The 22,084-nt window shown below is 41.9% G+C and overlaps 2 protein-coding genes and 1 long non-coding RNA gene across 3 annotated transcripts; 1 reads left to right on the top strand and 2 right to left on the bottom strand.

The window, feature by feature from the left end:
• The first annotated feature begins 907 nt into the window (after positions 1-907).
• Positions 908-6,766, top strand: LOC118373502 (tartrate-resistant acid phosphatase type 5-like). Its single transcript, XM_035759638.2, has 6 exons — positions 908-1,686; positions 2,153-2,343; positions 3,416-3,543; positions 3,793-3,984; positions 4,831-4,978; positions 5,130-6,766. Exons 1-6 carry the CDS (start codon positions 1,623-1,625, stop codon positions 5,367-5,369), a joined length of 963 nt encoding a protein of 320 aa, XP_035615531.2. The 5' UTR covers positions 908-1,622; the 3' UTR covers positions 5,370-6,766.
• Positions 6,767-11,869: 5,103 nt separating this feature from the next.
• LOC127916427 (uro-adherence factor A-like) lies at positions 11,870-15,442 on the bottom strand. Its single transcript, XM_052498235.1, has 4 exons — positions 14,572-15,442; positions 14,428-14,463; positions 13,974-14,051; positions 11,870-13,573 (listed from the first exon to the last, which is right to left on the bottom strand). The coding sequence occupies exons 1-4, from the start codon at positions 15,052-15,054 to the stop codon at positions 11,870-11,872; spliced, it is 2,301 nt and encodes a 766-aa protein (XP_052354195.1). The 5' UTR covers positions 15,055-15,442.
• A 313-nt stretch (positions 15,443-15,755) lies between these two features.
• Positions 15,756-20,188, bottom strand: LOC127916683 (uncharacterized). Its single transcript, XR_008095533.1, has 4 exons — positions 19,472-20,188; positions 16,591-17,190; positions 15,991-16,390; positions 15,756-15,845 (listed from the first exon to the last, which is right to left on the bottom strand). It is a non-coding gene; the product is annotated as an uncharacterized LOC127916683 (long non-coding RNA).
• Positions 20,189-22,084: the final 1,896 nt, after the last annotated feature.

Below are 22,084 nucleotides of genomic sequence, written 5' to 3'. Positions count from 1 at the left end.
AATTGTGAAAAACTGAGTTTAAATGTTTTTGGATATGGTGTATGTAAACTTCTGACTTCAACTGTAGGTAGGTAACACTGGTAGGTAGATGGCACTGTGGTAAGTATAGCTAGTTGTAATTGAACCCTGAGCTTGGGACACATGATGGGAGGACAGAAACACACCTCCCTGAAGAATGATTGGATATTGAGCATGACGCTCCCTGAATAATGATTGGATACTTAGCATGACTCCTCCCTGAATAATGATTAGATCTTGAGGATGACTCCTCCCTGAATAATGATTGGGTATTGAGGATGACTCCTCCCTGAATAATGATTAGATATTGAGGATGACTCCTCCCTGAATAATGATTAGATATTGAGGATGACTCCTCCCTGAATAATGATTGGGTATTGAGGATGACTCATCCCTGAAGGGTAAAGGTTAAAAATGCACCTCTTCAAACAATACCTGTGTTCTGTCCTCTGTGACATGTCATCGTTCTGAATTAACTCCATAGACTTTATCTGTTATCCTTCATAGATTTAGATTTTGCTTCATGAGGACACTTGAGTAGCTCATAGATATGTTTCATACAGGGGCTTAATGTAGCTAAGGACTTTTCCAATTCCAAATCTGAACCTTGGCTCAGAGTCATAAAAAAAAAGTAACCTGAGTCGTAATTTTTTTTTTTTTTTTTTTGCGCCTTGAACACGCCCTTTCTCGGTCTTACTGGGTGAAAGGTCATTGATATCCAACTACAGGCTTTTGGGGCGTAGAACTAAAGTACACACATGATGTGGCCTGACCATTCTTTCCCATCAAAATCATTAGATCAAGAGACATACTGAGTGAACCTTTATAGCCAGGCTATAGATTAAGTCAGGTGTTGCCAAAGTTCTGTGTTTTATTTATTTATGTGCTAAATGTCTTGTTTTCATGTAATTGTATTCATATACCGTACAGTACCTGTCGAAGGTTTGGACACACCTACTCATTCCAGGGTTTTCCTTTATTTTTTACTATTTTCTACATTGTAGAATAATAGTGAAGGCATCAAAACTATGAAATAATGCATATGGAATCATATAGTAACCAAAATAGTGTTAAATAAATTGAAATATATGTTCTATTTTTTATTCTTGAAAGTAGCCACCCTTTGCCTTGATGACAGCTTTGCACACTCTTGGCATTCTCTCAACCAGCTACACCTGGAATGCTTTTCCAACCTATGCTGATATCTTGTATGTAGCTCATTTATTTACATTCCAAATATACTATTGCAATCTTATACACCCCCATTGTAAGCTAGTTTGATCAATTAAATTGATTGTATAGACTGATCGGCATTGGTTTCTAGTGTGATCGCATCTATTTTTAAAGGTAACTCAAAGTTCCTGTTTGCAGAGAAGATAGACATTGCTTAGCCAATCAGCTGTTGTTCTGAGTCTTTTCTTCTCAGATTGCTCAATGCAGGAAGTTATTCTGAAACCACAATACTGCTTCCTCTTTATAAACAGTTCTAAAAGAAGAACCATAAGCATTTCGTTTTTCTGTTTCCAGCGTGTGACACTTTGGGAAAACTGCTAAATCGATCATTGTCTTTGTTTGGTAGGTCTGCACCTCTCCATACTGGTGGAATGTATCATCTGCTGCTAATGCTGTGCTTGGCATTCTGGCCACGCTGCCAGCCACTGGAACAAGGTACACTTCTATCTACCAGATCTACCAAATCAACTTCATTACTTAAATTACTGCGTGGTTGTTTCCTAATATCCATTTATATTCAGACTGTAATGTAATTATACCAAAGAGTGTCTTTGGTTCGAGCACATGAGATGGTATGAAATAGGAAATAAAATAAGAATGAGATTTTGGTCTGCTGTGTATACAGGGGGGCTTCTTAAAGAAAAACTAACAGGTCTGTGAGAGCTGGAATTCTTACTGGTTGGTAGGTGATCAAATACTTATGTCATGCAATAAAATGCAAATTAATTACTTAAAAATCATTCAATGTGATTTTCGTTTTAGATTCCGTCTCTCACAGTTGAAGTGTACCTATGATTAAAAAACTACAGACCTCTACATGCTTTGTAAGTAGGAAAACCTGCAAAATCGGCAGTGTATCAAATACTTGTTCTCCCCACTGTATGTGTCACCTGTCCTTTAGCATCGCTGCGGTTTGTTGGGCTGGGGGACTGGGGAGGCATCCCGTTATTTCCCTACTACACCCCTCACGAGCAGGCCATCGCTGCAGAGCTCGCCCGGACGGCACAAACTCTGGGATTGGACTTTGTCCTCAGTCTGGGAGATCATTTCTACTACAAAGGAGTGAAGGACGTGAATGATCACCGCTTCAAGGTCACTTCACACTACAGTTCGCAATACAGTCGCTCTGCAGCACTGTTCACACTGCAAACACATAGGCTGCGTTTACACAGGCAGCCCAGATCTGATCTGTTTCTTCAAAATACCAATTATTGGCAAAAAAAAATAAAAAATCTGAAATGTTCGACCTGTGTAAACGCAGCCATAGGCTTGGGTTGAAACGCCACACGACAGCAAACATTATTGTGATGAAAAACTCATCAACTGTTGTGAGTTACCATAGGCAGTTAGATTGTAACTTAACATCTCCACATATCTAGCCTATCTGTCGTGTGTGGCATTGTGAAGAATGTTAACACGGAACACACATACAACAGACATACGGAAGGTCTTTGAAAATGGCAAGAGAGCAAACGAAATATCTAATGCTCCATTCTGTGTAACAGATTGTGAAATATGCATTGCGATAAGAAGTGTTGTGTCACAGTTGTTCCCTGTTTCTAAGCAGCTAGCCAACTTTGTGAGAGAGAGAATGTGTTTTAAAAACTATTTTAAAAAAATGTGACCTTTTATTAACTTGGCAAGTCAGTTAAGAACAAATTCTTATTTACAATGATGGCTTACCCCGGCCAAACCCTAACCCGGACAACGCTGGGCCAATTGTATGCCGCCCTATGGGACTCCCAATCACGGCCGGTTGTGATACAGCCCGGAATCGAAACCAGGGTCTGTAGTGAATCCTCTTGTTAGTTGAAGAGCACTGTGACGTAACACAAACTGACAAGACGGAGCCGTGTTCTTGTATAGCGAAGAGGACACTTTCTTTTCTCACTCCTAGAGCACTTGATTCTCCTTTTTTTTCCCCCTGAAATAAATTGAAGCGTCATGCCCTCTTGTGGTAAAATATTGTACATCAACTATTTCCTCAGAGCATTCAGATTGTATTAGTGTTGCAGCACACAGAAATTGTATTCATTATAACATGACTATTGATATGTTATATATATATCTGTTATATATCATATCACTCTAGTTTTTCATCCTTCAGTCATTTTCCTGGGTTGGTAATTATCTATTTTTTTGGTCTTTTTTATTTCTCCTGCAGTGTACCTTTGAGGCTGTCTTCTCCCATTCGTCGCTGGTTGACATCCCTTGGTACTTGGTGGCAGGGAACCATGACCACATTAACAACGTCTCCGCTCAGATCGCTTACTCGAGCAGATCGAAGAGATGGTGAGCAGCTTAAGTAAAGATCTTTAATAAACTGTGTGTTTTAAACCATTAACGCCACGCATCCTGAAAACAACATTCACATGCCAATTTGCAGATGCTTTCATTCAAATAGTGTATACATTTAGAGTATGTGATCCCTGTTGGGAATTCAACCCACAACCTTCTTGTTGTTTGCTAGCGACACTCTCTTACCAACTGAGCCACACAAAACAGGACATTCTGTGTTGTTCTCCCCTCTTGTTGCCTCAGGAGGTTCCCAGAGTTGTACTATGAGCTCCAGTTCAAGGTTCCCCAGAGTAACGTGTCAGTGACCATCCTGATGATTGACACAGTGGTGCTATGTGGGAACACCTATGAGGGGACCCAGCCCAAAGGAGAGGAAGACCTGGGGGCTTCTGCCAAGCAGTTGGACTGGATCAACTCCAGACTGGCAAACAGCAAGTAAGGTCCATATGGTTCAGTTTCCTGGAACCAGATTAAGCATAGATAGTCTAGGACTATGCTTCATCTGGGTTTGAGAAACTGGCCCTGAAAGGCAACAGGTCAAACACAGCCTCTCATTAAGTATGCACGGTTCAAGCACATCGGTGAAACAGCAGACAACTTGTTCTGTGAGTAAATAATGGCTTGGATGGATTAAATGTTTTTCAAGGTGAAGGAAAATAAAAGTATTTGATTTAATAAGTTGTCGTTTGAGCCTTGAGAAAAGAATGTGAAGATTTCGAACCATGAAGAGATCCCTGACTGGCCACACCCCTCTTTTAGAGATTCCTGACTGGCCGCGCCCCTCTTTTAGAGATCCCTGACTGGCCACACCCCTCTTTTAGAGATCCCTGACTGGCCACACCCCTCTTTTAGAGATCACTGACTGGCCACACCCCTCTTTTAGAGATCCCTGACTGGCCACACCCCTCTTTTAGAGATCCCTGACTGGCCACACCCCTCTTTTAGAGATCCCTGACTGACCACACCCCTCTTTTAGAGATCCCTGACTGACCACACCCCTCTTTTAGAGATCCCTGACTGACCACACCCCTCTTTTAGACTCCTCCACTCTCATCACTATTTGAATCAAGAAATACCTTCACACTGCTACACACACATTCCTCAACTGTTACTGAATGTGGAATAGAAAACTCCTGTAACAAGAGTTGGGTTTGTTGAACAACACGCATATAATGAGTAACCTTTCCTGACACATGAAGACTTGTGCTAGCTTCCAGAAGATAATACCTCTGCTTTAGCTCAGGTGGCTAACACAGTCTTTTATCTGTCATTCTCTCCCAGGTCAGAGTTCCTTGTGGTGGCTGGTCACTATCCTGTGTTTTCCATTGGTCATCACGGCCCTACAAAGTGTATCGTGCGTAGACTACGGCCTCTGCTGAAGAAGTATAATGTCACAGTCTACCTGAGTGGCCATGATCACAGCATACAGGTGGTTCTTCTACACATTATGACCATACATATACATACAATAACTAAGTGGCAGTTTTTGAAGTGATAAGTTTTGAAAGACAAATGTTCCCATTTTACAGTCACTTATTTGGAACAACTGACGTTGACCTGACTCTCTATACTCTCACCAGTTTATCAGAGAGGGTGATGGGAGTGCCTACGTGGTCAGCGGGAGCGGGAACTTTGTAGACCTGTCCACCAAACACGTCAAGACCTTCCCGTCGTCGTGGCAACGGTTCTCCAACGCCGTCAACCTTACGTCCGGAGGATTCGCTTACTTTGTAGTCACAGAGAACAGTATGACCATCAGCTACATTCAGACTGATGGGAAATGTGTTTACCAAACAGCAATGCCAAAACGCAAGGTCTGACACACACACACACACACACACACACACACACACACACACACACACACACACACACACACACACACACACACACACACACACACACACACACACACACACACACACACACACACACACACACACACACACACACACACACACACACACACACACACACACACACACACACACACACACACACACACAGGCATCATCAGATAGTCAACAATGAACTGCTATAAGTCTAATATGCTGTCTGTTTTTAACCTCTTAAACTTTGACATCGTTGACCAAACCAGGCATAATATTGTATACTACGTTTATTTCAAGTGCATTTCAGTTACAGAACTGTAAGTCCAACAAACACATGCGTAGTACTGTTAGAAAGGTAGGAACTGATAAAGGTGTCAGAAACGGGGACACCAACAGAGCCTGTGGTACAGCAGGACAAAACAACTGAAATTCATATTTGTATTAATTCATTTTTTTCAGGGAGTGTGTGAGAGGGGTGGGGGGGGTCCCCCAATTGTCTCCCAATTGTCCCCCCAATTGTCTCCCAAATGTTCCCCCAATTGTCTCCCAAATGTTCCCCCAATTGTCCCCCAATTGTCTCACAATTGTCCCCCAATTGTCCCCCAATTGTCCCCCAATTGTCCCCATGTTGGTGCATAAGAGATTTTAAAGTTTAAAATAAAATACGTTGTAAAAGGATGCCACGTTTGTTTTATTATTAGATATTTGACCTGATGGTGGCCCTCTACACGAATACCCATTGGATCACAGCCATTTTAAAGGCGCAGCTGTTTTTGCAACTTGCCAAGCTGAAGTCTCTATCTATCCATTGATTGAAATGTATATATTCCCCCGTCTGATACTCAGTTTGTCCCCTAGATGGCAGTAAGAGATCACATGACGTCTCTTGGCCACTTGGAAACCAGTTGCGTCTGGTTTTGGGTACCAAAATGGTTGAACGTATTTTCAAGCCTGACATCTTGAAATGAATGTAGCAATCAGTCCTTTCATGTTATATAGTTTAATTTATTGAAGTAAAACACAGACAGATGAGGAAACTTCAAATGTAAACGAGTGAGCTATCTAAATGGAGTGTTCAAGGTCATTTGGAAGTAAAATGCAATGTTTTACAATGACCATCGGGATGTACCCTTTTCCCAAGCATACTACCTGTTTGCAATTTTGGAGACTTGACCTACATTGCATACATTGCATATGAATTTGACCATAGTGTATTATTTATGGCTTTTACTCTTACGTATTTGCCTAACTGTTTCGGTATACATATATATTAAATCTCAAGACAATACTATTTACTGATCACTCAAACCTCTGAACCAGGGGTCCTCAACTGGCGGCACGCGGGCTGAATTTGGCCTGCGGGTGTTTTTTCTGAGCAAAATAACCATTTTTTTTAATTTTTTATTTTGTGCACACAATAGACTGTAAAAACACCAGGAAATCAGCCTCCTAGTGATTTTAATTTGAAGAAGTCTTCCCACGCATATAATGGAGACAAACGTGATCTTATACAAATGTAGTGAAGATTTGAACTGACTTCCTGTTTGGGCTTCTTGTGGTCAATTTACAGTCTACAAATGATTTGTAATGATGTTCCGGGCCCCCCGACCATCCGCTCAAGAAGAAAATCAGCCCTGCGGCTGAATGTAGTTGTTGATCCCTGCTCTACAACATAAATATATCTTCAAATAACCAAATGAACAAATAGTACTTCCAGAATGACTACACATAATACATTAGGGATCTTCGTAAAAAAATGATATATCCTACTAATCATCATTTCCCAGATCATTTATTTTTCAGCCGTCTCCCAAAATCAAAATATATTTTCCCAAAGACGATATCAAGTTTAAAAATATATATATAAAACACGTTGGTAGTGGTAGTGGTATTGGTAGTGTTTCTGAAAGCTAATATTCACAGCAGTAGAAGTGTCACTTCAACAAATAAAAAGGAAAATATTTGCAGTGTTTGCACAGAAAAAACTCTACAGTACAGTTATGTGTAACATATTCACTGTGCGACTCCACAGAAGAATGTTGACCTGCAGCCTCCATTGCAAAGTCCAGTTTAGCTGTACATTGTGTTCCCAATTGTGTGTCGACGATACATTTTTTTACACACTTCTTAGTGGCACTCCTTCTTTCCTACTTGTGTTGGCTTTCCTTGTGCGTTGGCAGCACACCACTGTGACTACGATAGCCACTACTATGACCGTAATGACGAGGAGGAGGAGCCCAGCGATCACACCGATTCCAAACTCTGGAGAGGAAACGGGATGGTGGACTGTTATTGGGCTGCATGATGATTCACATATACACACACACACGAGCGCACGCACACACAAACGATCGCATGCACACAAACACACACGAGCGCACACACACACACACAAACACACACGAGCGCACGCACACACGAGCGCACGCACACACACACACACACGAGCACACGCACACGCACACTCACACACGAACGCACGCACACACACACACATGAGCGCACACACGAGCGCACGCACACAAACACACACACAGGAATTTTTGCAGTGTTGCACTTCACATGAGTCAATAATATTTATTTCACCCTTTGCATCCCATACACATCGACCCACTATGACACATGATAAGCACCTAAAACCCTCACAGTGAGTATTGATAAGCACCTAAAACCCTCACAGTGAGTAATGATAAGCACCTAAAACCCTCACAGTGAGTAATGATAAGCACCTAAAACCCTCACAGTGAGTAATGATAAGCACCTAAAACCCTCACAGTGAGTATTGATAAGCACCTAAAACCCTCACAGTGAGTAATGATAAGCACCTAAAACCCTCACAGTGAGTAATGATAAGCACCTAAAACCCTCACAGTGAGTAATGATAAGCACCTAAAACCCTCACAGTGAGTAATGATAAGCACCTAAAACCCTCACAGTGAGTAATGATAAGCACCTAAAACCCTCACAGTGAGTATTGATAAGCACCTAAAACCCTCACAGTGAGTAATGATAAGCACCTAAAACCCTCACAGTGAGTAATGATAAGCACCTAAAACCCTCACAGTGAGTAATGATAAGCACCTAAAACCCTCACAGTGAGTATTGATAAGCACCTAAAACCCTCACAGTGAGTAATGATAAGCACCGAAAACCCTCTTCTCCTCATCACTCACAGTGAGTAAATGATAAGCACCGAAAACCCTCTTCTCATCACTCACAGATTTCGTTAATGAATGCAGTAACGTGCCCTAACAGATGAGTAATGATACAGTAACAGCACAGGAGGTGGTATTGATGGGGAGGACACCTAAAATGACTCAGAGTGAGTGGAATGGTATCATTCCATAAAACCCTCACAAACATTATTATGAGCCACCTAAAACCCTCGTCAGCCACCTGTGAGTGACAGCATCCGTTATATTATTAGCATGTGATCCCTGTGGGACTTGAACCGATAACCTTGGCATTGCTAGTATCCTTACCTTCAAAGAAGGACTTATTGGCACCCGGTGAACACTGTGTTTGACTGAGCTCTCCCAGCTGTTTGTCTGTGCTGCGGGAGGGGATGTAGGCCTGGACGTTGAAACAGTAGCTCACCCCAGGATCTATGTCCCTCCTGTCTAGCTCTATCTCACTGCTGGCAGACATCTTGGTTTTCTAGAGGGACGATTACAAAAAGAAGGGCTTGTAATTATGTCTTCTTCTGTAGTTCAATTTCTATTACTTGTTCAATACTGTTGTAACGTCATTAAAATACTATATATTAATCACACACATGGGAGAGAATTCCCATTGCAATATAATCAGAAGTTTCACGTTAGCCAAACTCATATCATCCACTGCAGTTTATTTAATTATATTCCTTGACATGCCCTCCTAACAGATTGAGAAATGTCCAGTGATCTCACTGAGGTTCTGGGGAGCCCCAGGACTGGAGCGGTTCTAAGTGGAATGGTATCATTCCATTTCAGAGGAACTGTCCAAATATTACTCTAGTGTAGGCCTAGAGTACTCTCCCTAAGGCCCTAGAGTACTAGAGTACTCAGTGTAGGCCCTAGAGTATTCAGCCCCAGGCCCTGTGAGTGACTGTAAGAGCATCCGTTATATTACTTAGCATGTGATCCCTAGAGTACTTAGCCCCGATAGTACCTGAGCACTGTAAATATTACTCTTCAAGGAAGGACTTATCTAGCACCCGGTGAACACTGTGTTTGACTGAGCTCTCCCAGCTGTTTGTCTGTGCTGCGGGGAGGCCCTAGAGTACTCTGGAACTGAAACAGTAGCTCACCCTAGGATCTATGTCCCAGGCCCTGTACTCTGAGGAACTGTATCTCACTCTGTGTAGACATCTTGGTTTTCTAGAGGGACTAGATTACAAAAGAAGGGCTTGTAATTATGTCTTCTTCTGTAGTTCAAGTATTACTTGCCCAATACTGTGAGTAACGTCATTAAAATACTAGTGTATTAATACACACATGGGAGAGTATTCCCAGGAACTGTAAATATTACTCTAGTGTAGGCCCTAGAGTACTCTAGCCCCAGGAGAGTACTTCTAGTGTAGGCAATAGGCCTAGAGTACTCTGAGAAGTAAATTTACGTTGTAGGCCAAACTCATATCATCCACTGCAGTTTATTTAATTATATTCCTTGACTTGCTCCTCCTACACCATTGAGAAATGTCCTCTATCTCACTGGGTTCAGCCCCAGGCCCTAGAGTATTCTGAGGAACTGTAAATATTACTCTAGTGTAGGCCCTAGAGTATTCTAGCCCCAGGCCCTAGAGTACTCTGAGGAACTGTAAATATTACTCTAGTGTAGGCCCTAGAGTACTCTAGCCCCAGGCCCTAGAGTACTCTGAGGAACTGTAAATATTACTCTAGTGTAGGCCCTAGAGTACTCTAGCCCCAGGCCCTAGAGTACTCTGAGGAACTGTAAATATTACTCTAGTGTAGGCCCTAGAGTACTCTAGGCCCTAGAGTACTCTGAGGAACCTCTAGTGTAGGCCCTAGAGTACTCTAGCCCCAGGCCCTAGAGTACTCTGAGGAACTGTAAATATTACTGGCCCCAGGCCCTAGTGTAGGCTGTAAATATTACTCTAGTGTAGGCCCTAGAGTACTCTAGCCCCAGGCCCTAGAGTACTCTGAGGAACTGTAAATATTACTCTAGTGTAGGCCCTAGAGTACTCTAGCCCCAGGCCCTAGAGTACTCTGAGGAACTGTAAATATTACTCTAGTGTAGGTCTGTCCTCCCTTTTGAGCTTACCTTGCCCGTGCTCGTTGCTTTCCCAAAGGTGACTTTGTACTGTAGCTCATCAGCGAAGACATCCCGCATGGTCTTTAGTTTGTTCTGCTCGTTGAACAGGGCTATGGGAGGGTCTTCCACATACAGGGTGATCTTCCTCTTATCTTTGCTCACCTCAATCTTGAACTCAGGTCTGCCTATAAGAGCTGGAAGGGAAATACCACGAGACGTTGACATGCTTCCTTGTCACACCTGGCGTCCACTTGGTGACACTGGCATGCTGTTGAACTATCCCAGTGATTTATAGAAGAACCCTCTTTTCCCAGTGATTTATAGAAGAACCCTCTTTTCCCAGTGATTTATAGAAGAACCCTCTTTTCCCAGTGATTTATAGAAGAACCCTCTTTTCCCAGTGATTTATAGAAGAACCCTCTTTTCCCAGTGATTTATAGAAGAACCCTCTTTTCCCAGTGATTTATAGAAGAACCCTCTTTTCCCAGTGATTTATAGAAGAACCCTCTTTTCCCAGTGATTTATAGAAGAACCCTCTTTTCCCAGTGATTTATAGAAGAACCCTCTTTTCCCAGTGATTTATAGAAGAACCCTCTTTTCCCAGTGATTTATAGAAGAACCTTCTTTTCCCAGTGATTTATAGAAGAACCCTCTTTTCCCAGTGATTTATAGAAGAACCCTCTTTTCCCAGTGATTTTAAAGAATAATCAACATTTTGACACTGGCATGTGGATGTCACCATATGACAGGTGTCAGGGTGGTTGTTACAGCTGGAGTACCTACTGTCTTGGTAAGGGGTGAACCCTTCCGAACTGGTGTGGGGGAACTCTGTGAGGTCAGAGTTCACTCTGTGTAGGGGTTCTGAGAAGACGTCAGCTGAGTATGTGGCCTTCAGGTCAGTCAGAACGTTGGACAGGTCACACTCAGTCTCCATGGTCCGAATACATTGTTGGTTCCACTCTCTTATCTGACCAACACTTAAATAGATGGAATGATTATCGTTATCTTCAAACACGTTTGTTTCGTTGCATTAGGTCATTCATTGGGTCTGAATTAACATCTCAAATCAAATCAGGTTGTATTTGTCACATGCTTCGTAGACAACAGGTGTAAACTAACAGTTAAATGCTTGGTTGAACACTAAGAAAAGTTCAAAATTGCAATCTTTGAACTTGAGTTATAATCTTGAACTCATTGCACCACGTCACACACAATGTACTTCAATTAAACAGAGACTAGTATTCCTTCTTCCTCCTACTGCCCTCCAACACATCGACCTGACTCTTCAAGATCAGAGACTGATTCTCCAACACATCGACCTGACTCTTCAGAGACTGAGTCTCCAACACATCGACCTGACCCTTCAGAGACTGAGTCTCCAACACATCGACCTGACTCTTCAAGGTCAGAGACTGAGTCTCCAACACATCGACCTGACTCTTCAGAGACTGAGTCTCCAACACATCGACCTGACCCTTCAAGGTCAGAGACTGAGTCTCCAACACATCAACCTGACCCTTCAAGGTCAGAGACTGAGTCTCCAACACATCGACCTGACCCTTCAAGGTCAGAGACTGAGTCTCCAACACATCGACCTCACTCTTCAAGGTCAGAGACTGAGTCTCCAACACATCGACCTGACTCTTCAGAGACTGAGTCTCCAACACATCGACCTGACCCTTCAGAGACTGATTCTCCAACACATCGACCTGACTCTTCAGAGAATGAGTCTCCAACACATCGACCTGACCCTTCAGAGACTGAGTCTCCAACACATCGACCTGACCCTTCAAGGTCAGAGACTGAGTCTCCAACACATCGACCTGACTCTTCAAGGTCAGAGACTGAGTCTCCAACACATCGACCTGACTCTTCAGAGACTGAGTCTCCAACACATCGACCTGACTCTTCAAGGTCAGAGACTGAGTCTCCAACACATCGACCTGACTCTTCAGAGACTGAGTCTCCAACACATCGACCTGACCCTTCAGAGACTGAGTCTCCAACACATCGACCTGACTCTTCAAGATCAGAGACTGAGTCTCCAACACATCGACCTGACTCTTCAAGGTCAGAGACTGAGTCTCCAACACATCGACCTGACTCTTCAAGGTCAGAGACTGAGTCTCCAACACATTGACCTGACCCTTCAGAGACTGAGTCTCCAACACATCGACCTGACTCTTCAAGGTCAGAGACTGAGTCTCCAATACATCGACCTGACTCTTCAGAGACTGAGTCTCCAACACATCGACCTGACTCTTCAAGGTCAGAGACTGAGTCTCCAACACATCGACCTGACTCTTCAAGGTCAGAGACTGAGTCTCCAACACATCGACCTGACTCTTCAAGGTCAGAGACTGAGTCTCCAACACATCGACCTGACCCTTCAGAGACCGAGTCTCCAACACATCGACCTGACTCTTCAGAGACTGAGTCTCCAACACATCGACCTGACTCTTCAAGGTCAGAGACTGAGTCTCCAACACATCGACCTGACTCTTCAGAGACTGAGTCTCCAACACATCGACCTGACTCTTCAAGATCAGAGACTGAGTCTCCAACACATCGACCTGACTCTTCAAGGTCAGAGACTGAGTCTCCAACACATCGACCTGACTCTTCAAGGTCAGAGACTGAGTCTCCAACACATTGACCTGACCCTTCAGAGACTGAGTCTCCAACACATCGACCTGACTCTTCAAGGTCAGAGACTGAGTCTCCAATACATCGACCTGACTCTTCAGAGACTGAGTCTCCAACACATCGACCTGACTCTTCAAGATCAGAGACTGAGTCTCCAACACATCGACCTGACCCTTCAAGGTCAGAGACTGAGTCTCCAACACATCGACCTGACTCTTCAAGGTCAGAGACTGAGTCTCCAACACATCGACCTGACTCTTCAAGATCAGAGACTGAGTCTCCAACACATCGACCTGACCCTTCAAGGTCAGAGACTGAGTCTCCAACACATCGACCTGACTCTTCAAGGTCAGAGACTGAGTCTCCAACACATCGACCTGACTTCAGAGACTGAGTCTCCAACACATCGACCTGACCCTTCAGAGACTGAGTCTCCAACACATCGACCTGACTCTTCAAGATCAGAGACTGAATCTCCAACACATTGACCTGACTCTTCAAGGTCAGAGACTGAGTCTCCAACACATCGACCTGACTCTTCAAGGTCAGAGACTGAGTCTCCAACACATTGACCTGACTCTTCAAGGTCAGAGACTGAGTCTCCAACACATCGACCTGACCCTTCAGAGACTGAGTCTCCAACACGTCGACCTGACCCTTCAAGGTCAGAGACTGAGTCTCCAACACATCGACCTGACTCTTCAAGGTCAGAGACTGAGTCTCCAACACATCGACCTGACCCTTCAGAGACTGAGTCTCCAACACATCGACCTGACTCTTCAAGGTCAGAGACTGAGTCTCCAACACATCGACCTGACCCTTCAGAGACTGAGTCTCCAACACATCAACCTGACTCTTCAAGAGACTGAGTCTCCAACACATCGACCTGACCTTCAGAGGTCTCCAACACATCAACCTGAGACTGAGTCTCCAACACATCGACCTGACTCTTCAAGGTCAGAGACTGAGTCTCCAACACATCGACCTGACTCTTCAAGATCAGAGACTGAGTCTCCAACACATCGACCTGACTCTTCAAGGTCAGAGACTGAGTCTCCAACACATTGACCTGACCCTTCAAGGTCAGAGACTGAGTCTCCAACACATCGACCTGACTCTTCAGAAACTGAGTCTCCAACACATCGACCTGACCCTTCAGAGACTGAGTCTCCAACACATCGACCTGACTCTTCAGAGACTGAGTCTCCAACACATCGACCTGACCCTTCAGAGACTGAGTCTCCAACACATCGACCTGAACCTTCAGAGACTGAGTCTCCAACACATCGACCTGACCCTTCAGAGACTGAGTCTCCAACACATCGACCTGACCCTTCAGAGACTGAGTCTCCAACACATCGACCTGACCCTTCAGAGACTGAGTCTCCAACACATCGACCTGACCCTTCAGAGACTGAGTCTCCAACACATCGACCTGACCCTTCAGAGACTGAGTCTCCAACACATCGACCTGACCCTTCAGAGACTGAGTCTCCAACACATCGACCTGACCCTTCAGAGACTGAGTCTCCAACACATCGACCTGACCCTTCAGAGACTGAGTCTCCAACACATCGACCTGACCCTTCAGAGACTGAGTCTCCAACACATCGACCTGACCCTTCAGAGACTGAGTCTCCAACACATCGACCTGACCCTTCAGAGACTGAGTCTCCAACACATCGACCTGACCCTTCAAGGTCAGAGACTGAGTCTGGGAAGAATAGATTAGTGCAGGCCATGGGATTATAGACACCATCTTTTTTTGTTTCATGGAGACATTTCATTTCTTGACCGTAGGAAGTAATAAAAGCATTTGGCTCCTGATATGGGGCGGCAGCGTAGCCTAGTGGTTAGAGCGTTGGACTAGTAACCGGAAGGTTGCGAGTTCAAACTCCCGAGCTGACAAGGTACAAATCTGTCGTTCTGCCCCTGAACAGGCAGTTAACCCACTGTTCCCAGGCCGTCATTGAAAATAAGAATATGTTCTTAACTGACTTGCCTGGTTAAATAAAGGTAAAAAAAAAATAAAAAATTAAATGTAGGAAACTGGAGCTTTTTCAATGTTTAGTTAATAATAATTGAAGTGGCAGTTAAATTAAATACACTATTTTTTGGAATTGTTCGGTCTTCCTATAAGTTCACAGCACTGTAATGTCAGCATGTAAATTATTTACTTACGCAGAATATTCAACAGTGTATGAATAGTTGAAAGGTTTAGGATCCCACATAAGCAGTGTTTTGAAGTTGATAGACCACCAGGAAACGTTCTGTGCCTTGGGATAGTTACCTACATGAAGGATAAGATCAGTTACCTACATGAAGGATAAGATCAGTTACCTACATGAAGGATAAGATCAGTTACCTACATGATTAACAAGATCAGTTACCTACATGAAGGACAATATCAGTTACCTACATGAAGGACAAGATCAGTTACCTCCATGAAGGATAAGATCAGTTACCTACATGAAGGATAAGATCAGTTACCTACATGATTAACAAGATCAGTTACCTACATGAAGGACAAGATCAGTTACCTACATGAAGGACAAGATCAGTTACCTAAGATCAGTTATGAAGGACAAGATCAGTTACCTACATGATTAACAAGATCAGTTACCTACATGAAGGACAAGAAGATCATGTTACAAGATCAGTTACATGAAGGACAAGATCAGTTACCTACATGAAGGATAAGATCAGTTACCTACATGAAGGATAAGATCAGTTACCTACATGAAGGATAAGATCAGTTACCTACATGAAGGATAAGATCAGTTACATACATGAAGGACAATATCAGTTACCTACATGAAGGATAAGATCAGTTACCTACATGAAGGATAAGATCAGTTACCTACATGAAGGACAAGATCAGTTACCTACATGAAGGATAAGATCAGTTACCTACATGAAGGATAAGATCAGTTACCTACATGAAGGATAAGATCAGTTACCTACATGAAGGATAAGATCAGTTACCTACATGAAGGACAAGATCAGTTACCTACATGAAGGACAAGATCAGTTACCTACATGAAGGACAAGATCAGTTACCTACATGAAGGACAAGATCAGTTACCTACATGAAGGATAAGATCAGTTACCTACATGAAGGACAAGATCAGTTACCTACATGAAGGATAAGATCAGTTACCTACATGAAGGACAAGATCAGTTACCTACATGAAGGATAAGATCAGTTACCTACATGAAGGACAAGATCAGTTACCTACATGATTGACAAGATCAGTTACCTACATGAAGGATAAGATCAGTTACCTACATGATTAACAAGATCAGTTACCTACATGATTAACAAGATCAGTTACCTACATGAAGGATAAGATCAGTTACCTACATGAAGGACAAGATCAGTTACCTACATGAAGGACAAGATCAGTTACCTACATGAAGGATAAGATCAGTTACCTACATGAAGGATAAGATCAGTTACCTACATGAAGGACAAGATCAGTTACCTACATGAAGGACAAGATCAGTTACCTACATGAAGGATAAGATCAGTTACCTACATGAAGGATAAGATCAGTTACCTACATGAAGGATAAGATCAGTTACCTACATGAAGGACAAGATCAGTTACCTACATGAAGGATAAGATCAGTTACCTACATGAAGGACAAGATCAGTTACCTACATGAAGGATAAGATCAGTTACCTACATGATTAACAAGATCAGTTACCTACATGATTGACAAGATCAGTTACCTACATGAAGGATAAGATCAGTTACCTACATGATTAACAAGATCAGTTACCTACATGATTAACAAGATCAGTTACCTACATGAAGGATAAGATCAGTTACCTACATGAAGGACAATATCAGTTACCTACATGAAGGACAAGATCAGTTACCTACATGAAGGATAAGATCAGTTACCTACATGAAGGATAAGATCAGTTACCTACATGAAGGACAAGATCAGTTACCTACATGAAGGATAAGATCAGTTACCTACATGAAGGATAAGATCAGTTACCTACATGAAGGACAAGATCAGTTACCTACATGAAGGACAAGATCAGTTACCTACATGAAGGATAAGATCAGTTACCTACATGAAGGACAAGATCAGTTACCTACATGAAGGACAAGATCAGTTACCTACATGAAGGATAAGATCAGTTACCTACATGAAGGACAAGATCAGTTACCTACATGAAGGACAATATCAGTTACCTACATGAAGGACAATATCAGTTACCTACATGTGATGTTAGACAATGACAATGATTGAAAGTGAAATAATTAGGACAGTGTGCCTTTGCATAAGAGCATCACATGGGACATTCCCTGTACTAAGCCTGATACAAGAAGTTGCCAACAAAAAGTGAGGACATTGTGGCTTTTAAATGCAGTATGTGATTTATCCATATAGACGGGTGTGTTGTTTAGCAACAAAACCAACAGGTGTGCAAAACAGACGGGATAGGCTTAGGTTGTTGACAACATGTAAACCATATTTAGTCTCCTATGTTTATTGAAAACATAAATACATTTTCACAATGAGCACTTGTTGTCTCTCAAATACATTGTTACAGTTGTTGGTTAGCCAGCGAGCGATTTTTTTTTTATACATATTAGCATAGACATGACATCAGTCAATACGCCTCAAAACAAGACATGGTATCAAGAACAAGAACAAGATCAAACGATCTGAATTGAGACACCTGATTCTCCACAAGACAGCGTCTTGTCACTGACCCGTTTACATGCACACCAATATCCCGTTATTAATACGTAAGTATTCAGTTTCGCATGTCATGTGTGTTGTGTGATGACTCTGTCCGAAATTACTTCAAAAAGTAGGCTACCTGAGCATTTTAATCCTCCGTAATAATTCCATAATAATCTTTATTTTTTTGCTGATACTCTGTACTGGACATTGTAGCCTAACGTTACTTGACCCTAATTTAGACACGTTTCTGCTTATAATTTCCGACATTTGTTAGGCCAATGTTTGTCAACTATGGTTTGATACATGCAGCTTACATTTACATTACATTTAAGTAATTTGGCAGACGCTCTTATCCAGAGCGACTTACAAATTGGTGCATTCACCTTATGACATCCAGTGGAACAGTCACTTTACAATAGTGCATCTAAATCTTTTAGGGGGGGTGAGAAGGATTACTTATCCTATCCTAGGTATTCCTTAAAGAGGTGGGGTTTCAGGTGTCTCCGGAAGGTGGTGATTGACTCCGCTGTCCAGCTTCTCTTCTGTCATAACTTGTTGCCCCCAGAATATTAAATAAAGTAGTTCTCACCCGAATAATGTCTTACATTGATAGAATGAATGCATTAGTAATCTATTTTACCCCGATAAAGTTGTCTCTTTCATTTAGGGACCGGGGAGAAAAATATGCAAGAACTCCAAAACATTGGTAAAATTGGTCCTGTGCAAAATGTCCAAATGTCATCAGTTTGACCGGTTTTAAGGAAATAAAAGTTGAGAAACTATGAAACACGTTTCTGATTAGACTTCAGTTCATCTTGAGTTGCATATTTGATGTGGTCGAAATACTGTCTTCTTGCATAACAGTGTTAAAGATAACACGTTACACTCACATTCGTATTTCCTCAAGAGATGCTGAAAGAAAGAAATCGTAAGTTGCTCTGGAAAAGAGCGTTTGCTAAATCACTAAAATGTAAACAAACAAAAAAATATTTATCCGTCCCGAGACTAAATTAAACTTTATTGTACCATTTTAGTAGGAGTTAATATTATATTATAGGCCTACAGTCATTGTCCAGATTTCAGTAACTATTCCATGTAACCCATATGAATTTAAATTAGGAATTATCGTTATTTATGGTACAGGGAATCTCGTGAGCGGGATATTAACTTCTTGTGAATGTGAATGTAAACAGTGAATGTAAACAGTTTACCCCGAATAAAATCTTAAACGGGATATTAGCTATTAAGCGGGTTTTGAGCTACTATCCCGGATACTGTGCGCATGTAAATATGCTCATTGTTCCTAACTATCTGAACATCCAAAATCACAACGACACGTGGACTTCTGCCCCATTGAAGCGTGTGCATCGTTTTCGTGATGTTGTCAGCTAAACCCGTCTGGACTATTTGTCTAGTGTACAGCTTTTAGGATTGTAAGAGGCTAGTTTTATATTTTAATTGCACGTGGAGTTTTTGACTCACCTGAAACACAGTTTGTAAAAAATAGTACAGTACACAATCTCATACAAAACGTTTTCCTTTCCATTTTCAACGTGTTATATTCCAACAGGTCCGTGTGAAAACCGCAATCCAGTGAAGGTAGAAGTGAAAAGTGACTCGGGTCTCTGGGCGCCACTGAAACGAGTCGGCAGCGATGCACCTCTAATAGAAACCCGCTCCCTTGTCTTGGCCAGCTCCTCCTGCCTGTCAGTGTTTAAACGCGCTGTCTAAAAAAAAAAGAGAAAGACGCGTTGTGGTTTATTGCCCGGTGGGATGGGCTTCTGATACTAGTGTATGCAACTTGCTTAACTTGTTTTGTAATGACAAAAGCATCGTAGCCTACTGTTCAACGAACAGCTGGTGTATAGCGTCCTGTAAGTAGCCTCGTAAAATGTGTCATTCATTGTGTAACGGATGTGAAACGGCTAGCTTAGTTAGCGGTGCGCGCTAAATAGCGTTTCAATCGGTGATGTCACTTGCTCTGCAAGGGCCGCGGCTTTTGTGGAGCGATGGGTAACGATGCTTCGAGGGTGACTGTTGTCGTTGTGTGCAGAAGGTCCCTGGTTCGCGCCCGGGTATGGGCGAGGGGACGGTTTAAAAGTATACTGTTACAATTGCAAATACGTTTTATGGACATATGCAAATAGATTACATTAGTGCACAAGCATATGACATCATGCGAGAAAAAAACGAACATTTTAGTGGCCCCCCCTGTTGACTGCGGTGAGTACATGTTTTCTTTAAAGTTAAAGTTTCCTGCAATGCTGGACATTTTTGTCCCCCATGGGGTGTAGAGAAAATGTCGTTTTAACACTAGAACCGCGAAATAAGACATTTCGGCTGCTCCTTAATTAATTAATCTGCCATTTGTTTTATCATGCCCCCGTCCTTGACTATTCTTAAATAAGTCTATACAACACACTGTCAGTGTTAGAATCTTAATATCACATACAGTACTGGATTTTATAGCCATTTTTTGAACGGTTTCCCCGGTTGCCTCTTCTTCTCCCGACAGTTGAAAGTGCAGTGACCCTAGCGGATAATCACCCAGATAATTGGCTCACACCGAAACTAATTTCACACATATAACAACAGATGAGATAAATTAGGTAACGTATGATGGGGAGAAAGGAGGTGAATGGGTGAGTTGATGAGTGAGGGGAAGCGAAGGATGTATAATTATGTAATCATTGTGAATGAAGAACAGGGCCGGCCATTCTATTGTATTGATCGCTTCTAGTTCCACTGAACAAAAATATAAACGCAACATGCAACAATTTCAAAGATATTACTGACTTATAGTTCATATAATGAAATCAGTCAATTTAAATACATGATTTAAGGCCTAATCAATGGATTTCACATGACTGGGAATACAGATATGCATCTGTTGGTCACAGATACAGGGTCAGTTAATACCATACTATATACAGGGTCAGTTAATACCATACTATATACAGGGTCAGTTAATACCATACTATATACAGGGTCAGTTAATACCATACTATATACAGGGTCAGTTAATACCCTACTATATACAGGGTCAGTTAACACCAGGGTCAGTTAACACCATACTATATACAGGGTCAGTTAATACCATACTATATACAGGGTCAGTTAATACCATACTATATACAGGGTCAGTTAATACCATACTATATACAGGGTCAGTTAACACCATACTATATACAGGGTCAGTTAATACCATACTATATACAGGGTCAGTTAATACCATACTATATACAGGGTCAGTTAATACCATACTATGTACAGGGTCAGTTAATACCATACTATATACAGGGTCAGTTAACACCATACTATATACAGGGTCAGTTAATACCATACATACTATACAGGGTCAGTTAATACCATACTATATACAGGGTCAGCTAATACAGGGTCATACTATATACAGGGTCAGTTAACACCATACTATATACAGGGTCAGTTAATACCATACTATATACAGGGTCAGCTAATACCATACTATATACAGGGTCAGTTAATACCATACTATATACAGGGTCAGTTAATACCATACTATGTACAGGGTCAGTTAATACCATACTATATACAGGGTCAGTTAATACCATACTATGTACAGGGTCAGTTAATACCATACTATATACAGGGTCAGTTAATACCATACTATATTAATACCATACTATATACAGGGTCAGTTAATACATACTATATATACTATATACAGGGTCAGTTAATACAGGGTCATACTATATACAGGGTCAGTTAATACCATACATATACAGGGTCAGTTAATACCATACTATATACAGGGTCAGTTAATACCATACTATATACAGGGTCAGTTAATACCATACTATATACAGGGTCAGTTAATACCATACTATATACAGGGTCAGTTAATACCATACTATATACAGGGTCAGTTAATACCATACTATATACAGGGGTCTATACTAGTACAGGGTCAGTTAATACCATACTATATACAGGGTCAGTTAATACCATACTATATACAGGGTCAGTTAATACCATACTATATACAGGGTCAGTTAATACCATACTATATACAGGGTCAGTTAATACCATACTATATACAGGGTCAGCTAATAC

This window comes from Oncorhynchus keta, chromosome 4, assembly GCF_023373465.1.
Source record: "Oncorhynchus keta strain PuntledgeMale-10-30-2019 chromosome 4, Oket_V2, whole genome shotgun sequence".
NCBI classification, from domain to species: domain Eukaryota; kingdom Metazoa; phylum Chordata; class Actinopteri; order Salmoniformes; family Salmonidae; genus Oncorhynchus; species Oncorhynchus keta.
This window is presented reverse-complemented; position numbering and strand designations above follow the sequence as displayed.

What these genes read in the sequence shown, in the direction of transcription:
- LOC118373502 (XM_035759638.2), top strand. Translation starts at nt 1,623, where the DNA reads ATGTATCATCTGCTGCTAATGCTGTGCTTGGCATTCTGGCCACGCTGC. An exon ending in CTGCCAGCCACTGGAACAAG is followed by an intron (nt 1,687 to 2,152) that starts GTACACTTCTAT and finishes CCTGTCCTTTAG; the next exon opens with CATCGCTGCGGTTTGTTGGG. An exon ending in TGAATGATCACCGCTTCAAG is followed by an intron (nt 2,344 to 3,415) that starts GTCACTTCACAC and finishes TTTCTCCTGCAG; the next exon opens with TGTACCTTTGAGGCTGTCTT.
- LOC127916427 (XM_052498235.1), bottom strand. Translation starts at nt 15,054, where the DNA reads ATGAAACAAAAAAAGATGGTGTCTATAATCCCATGGCCTGCACTAATC. An exon ending in CTCAGTCTCTGAAGGGTCAG is followed by an intron (nt 14,464 to 14,571) that starts GTCGATGTGTTG and finishes CTGAAGAGTCAG; the next exon opens with GTCGATGTGTTGGAGACTCA. An exon ending in CTCAGTCTCTGAAGGGTCAG is followed by an intron (nt 14,052 to 14,427) that starts GTCGATGTGTTG and finishes TTGAAGAGTCAG; the next exon opens with GTCGATGTGTTGGAGACTCA.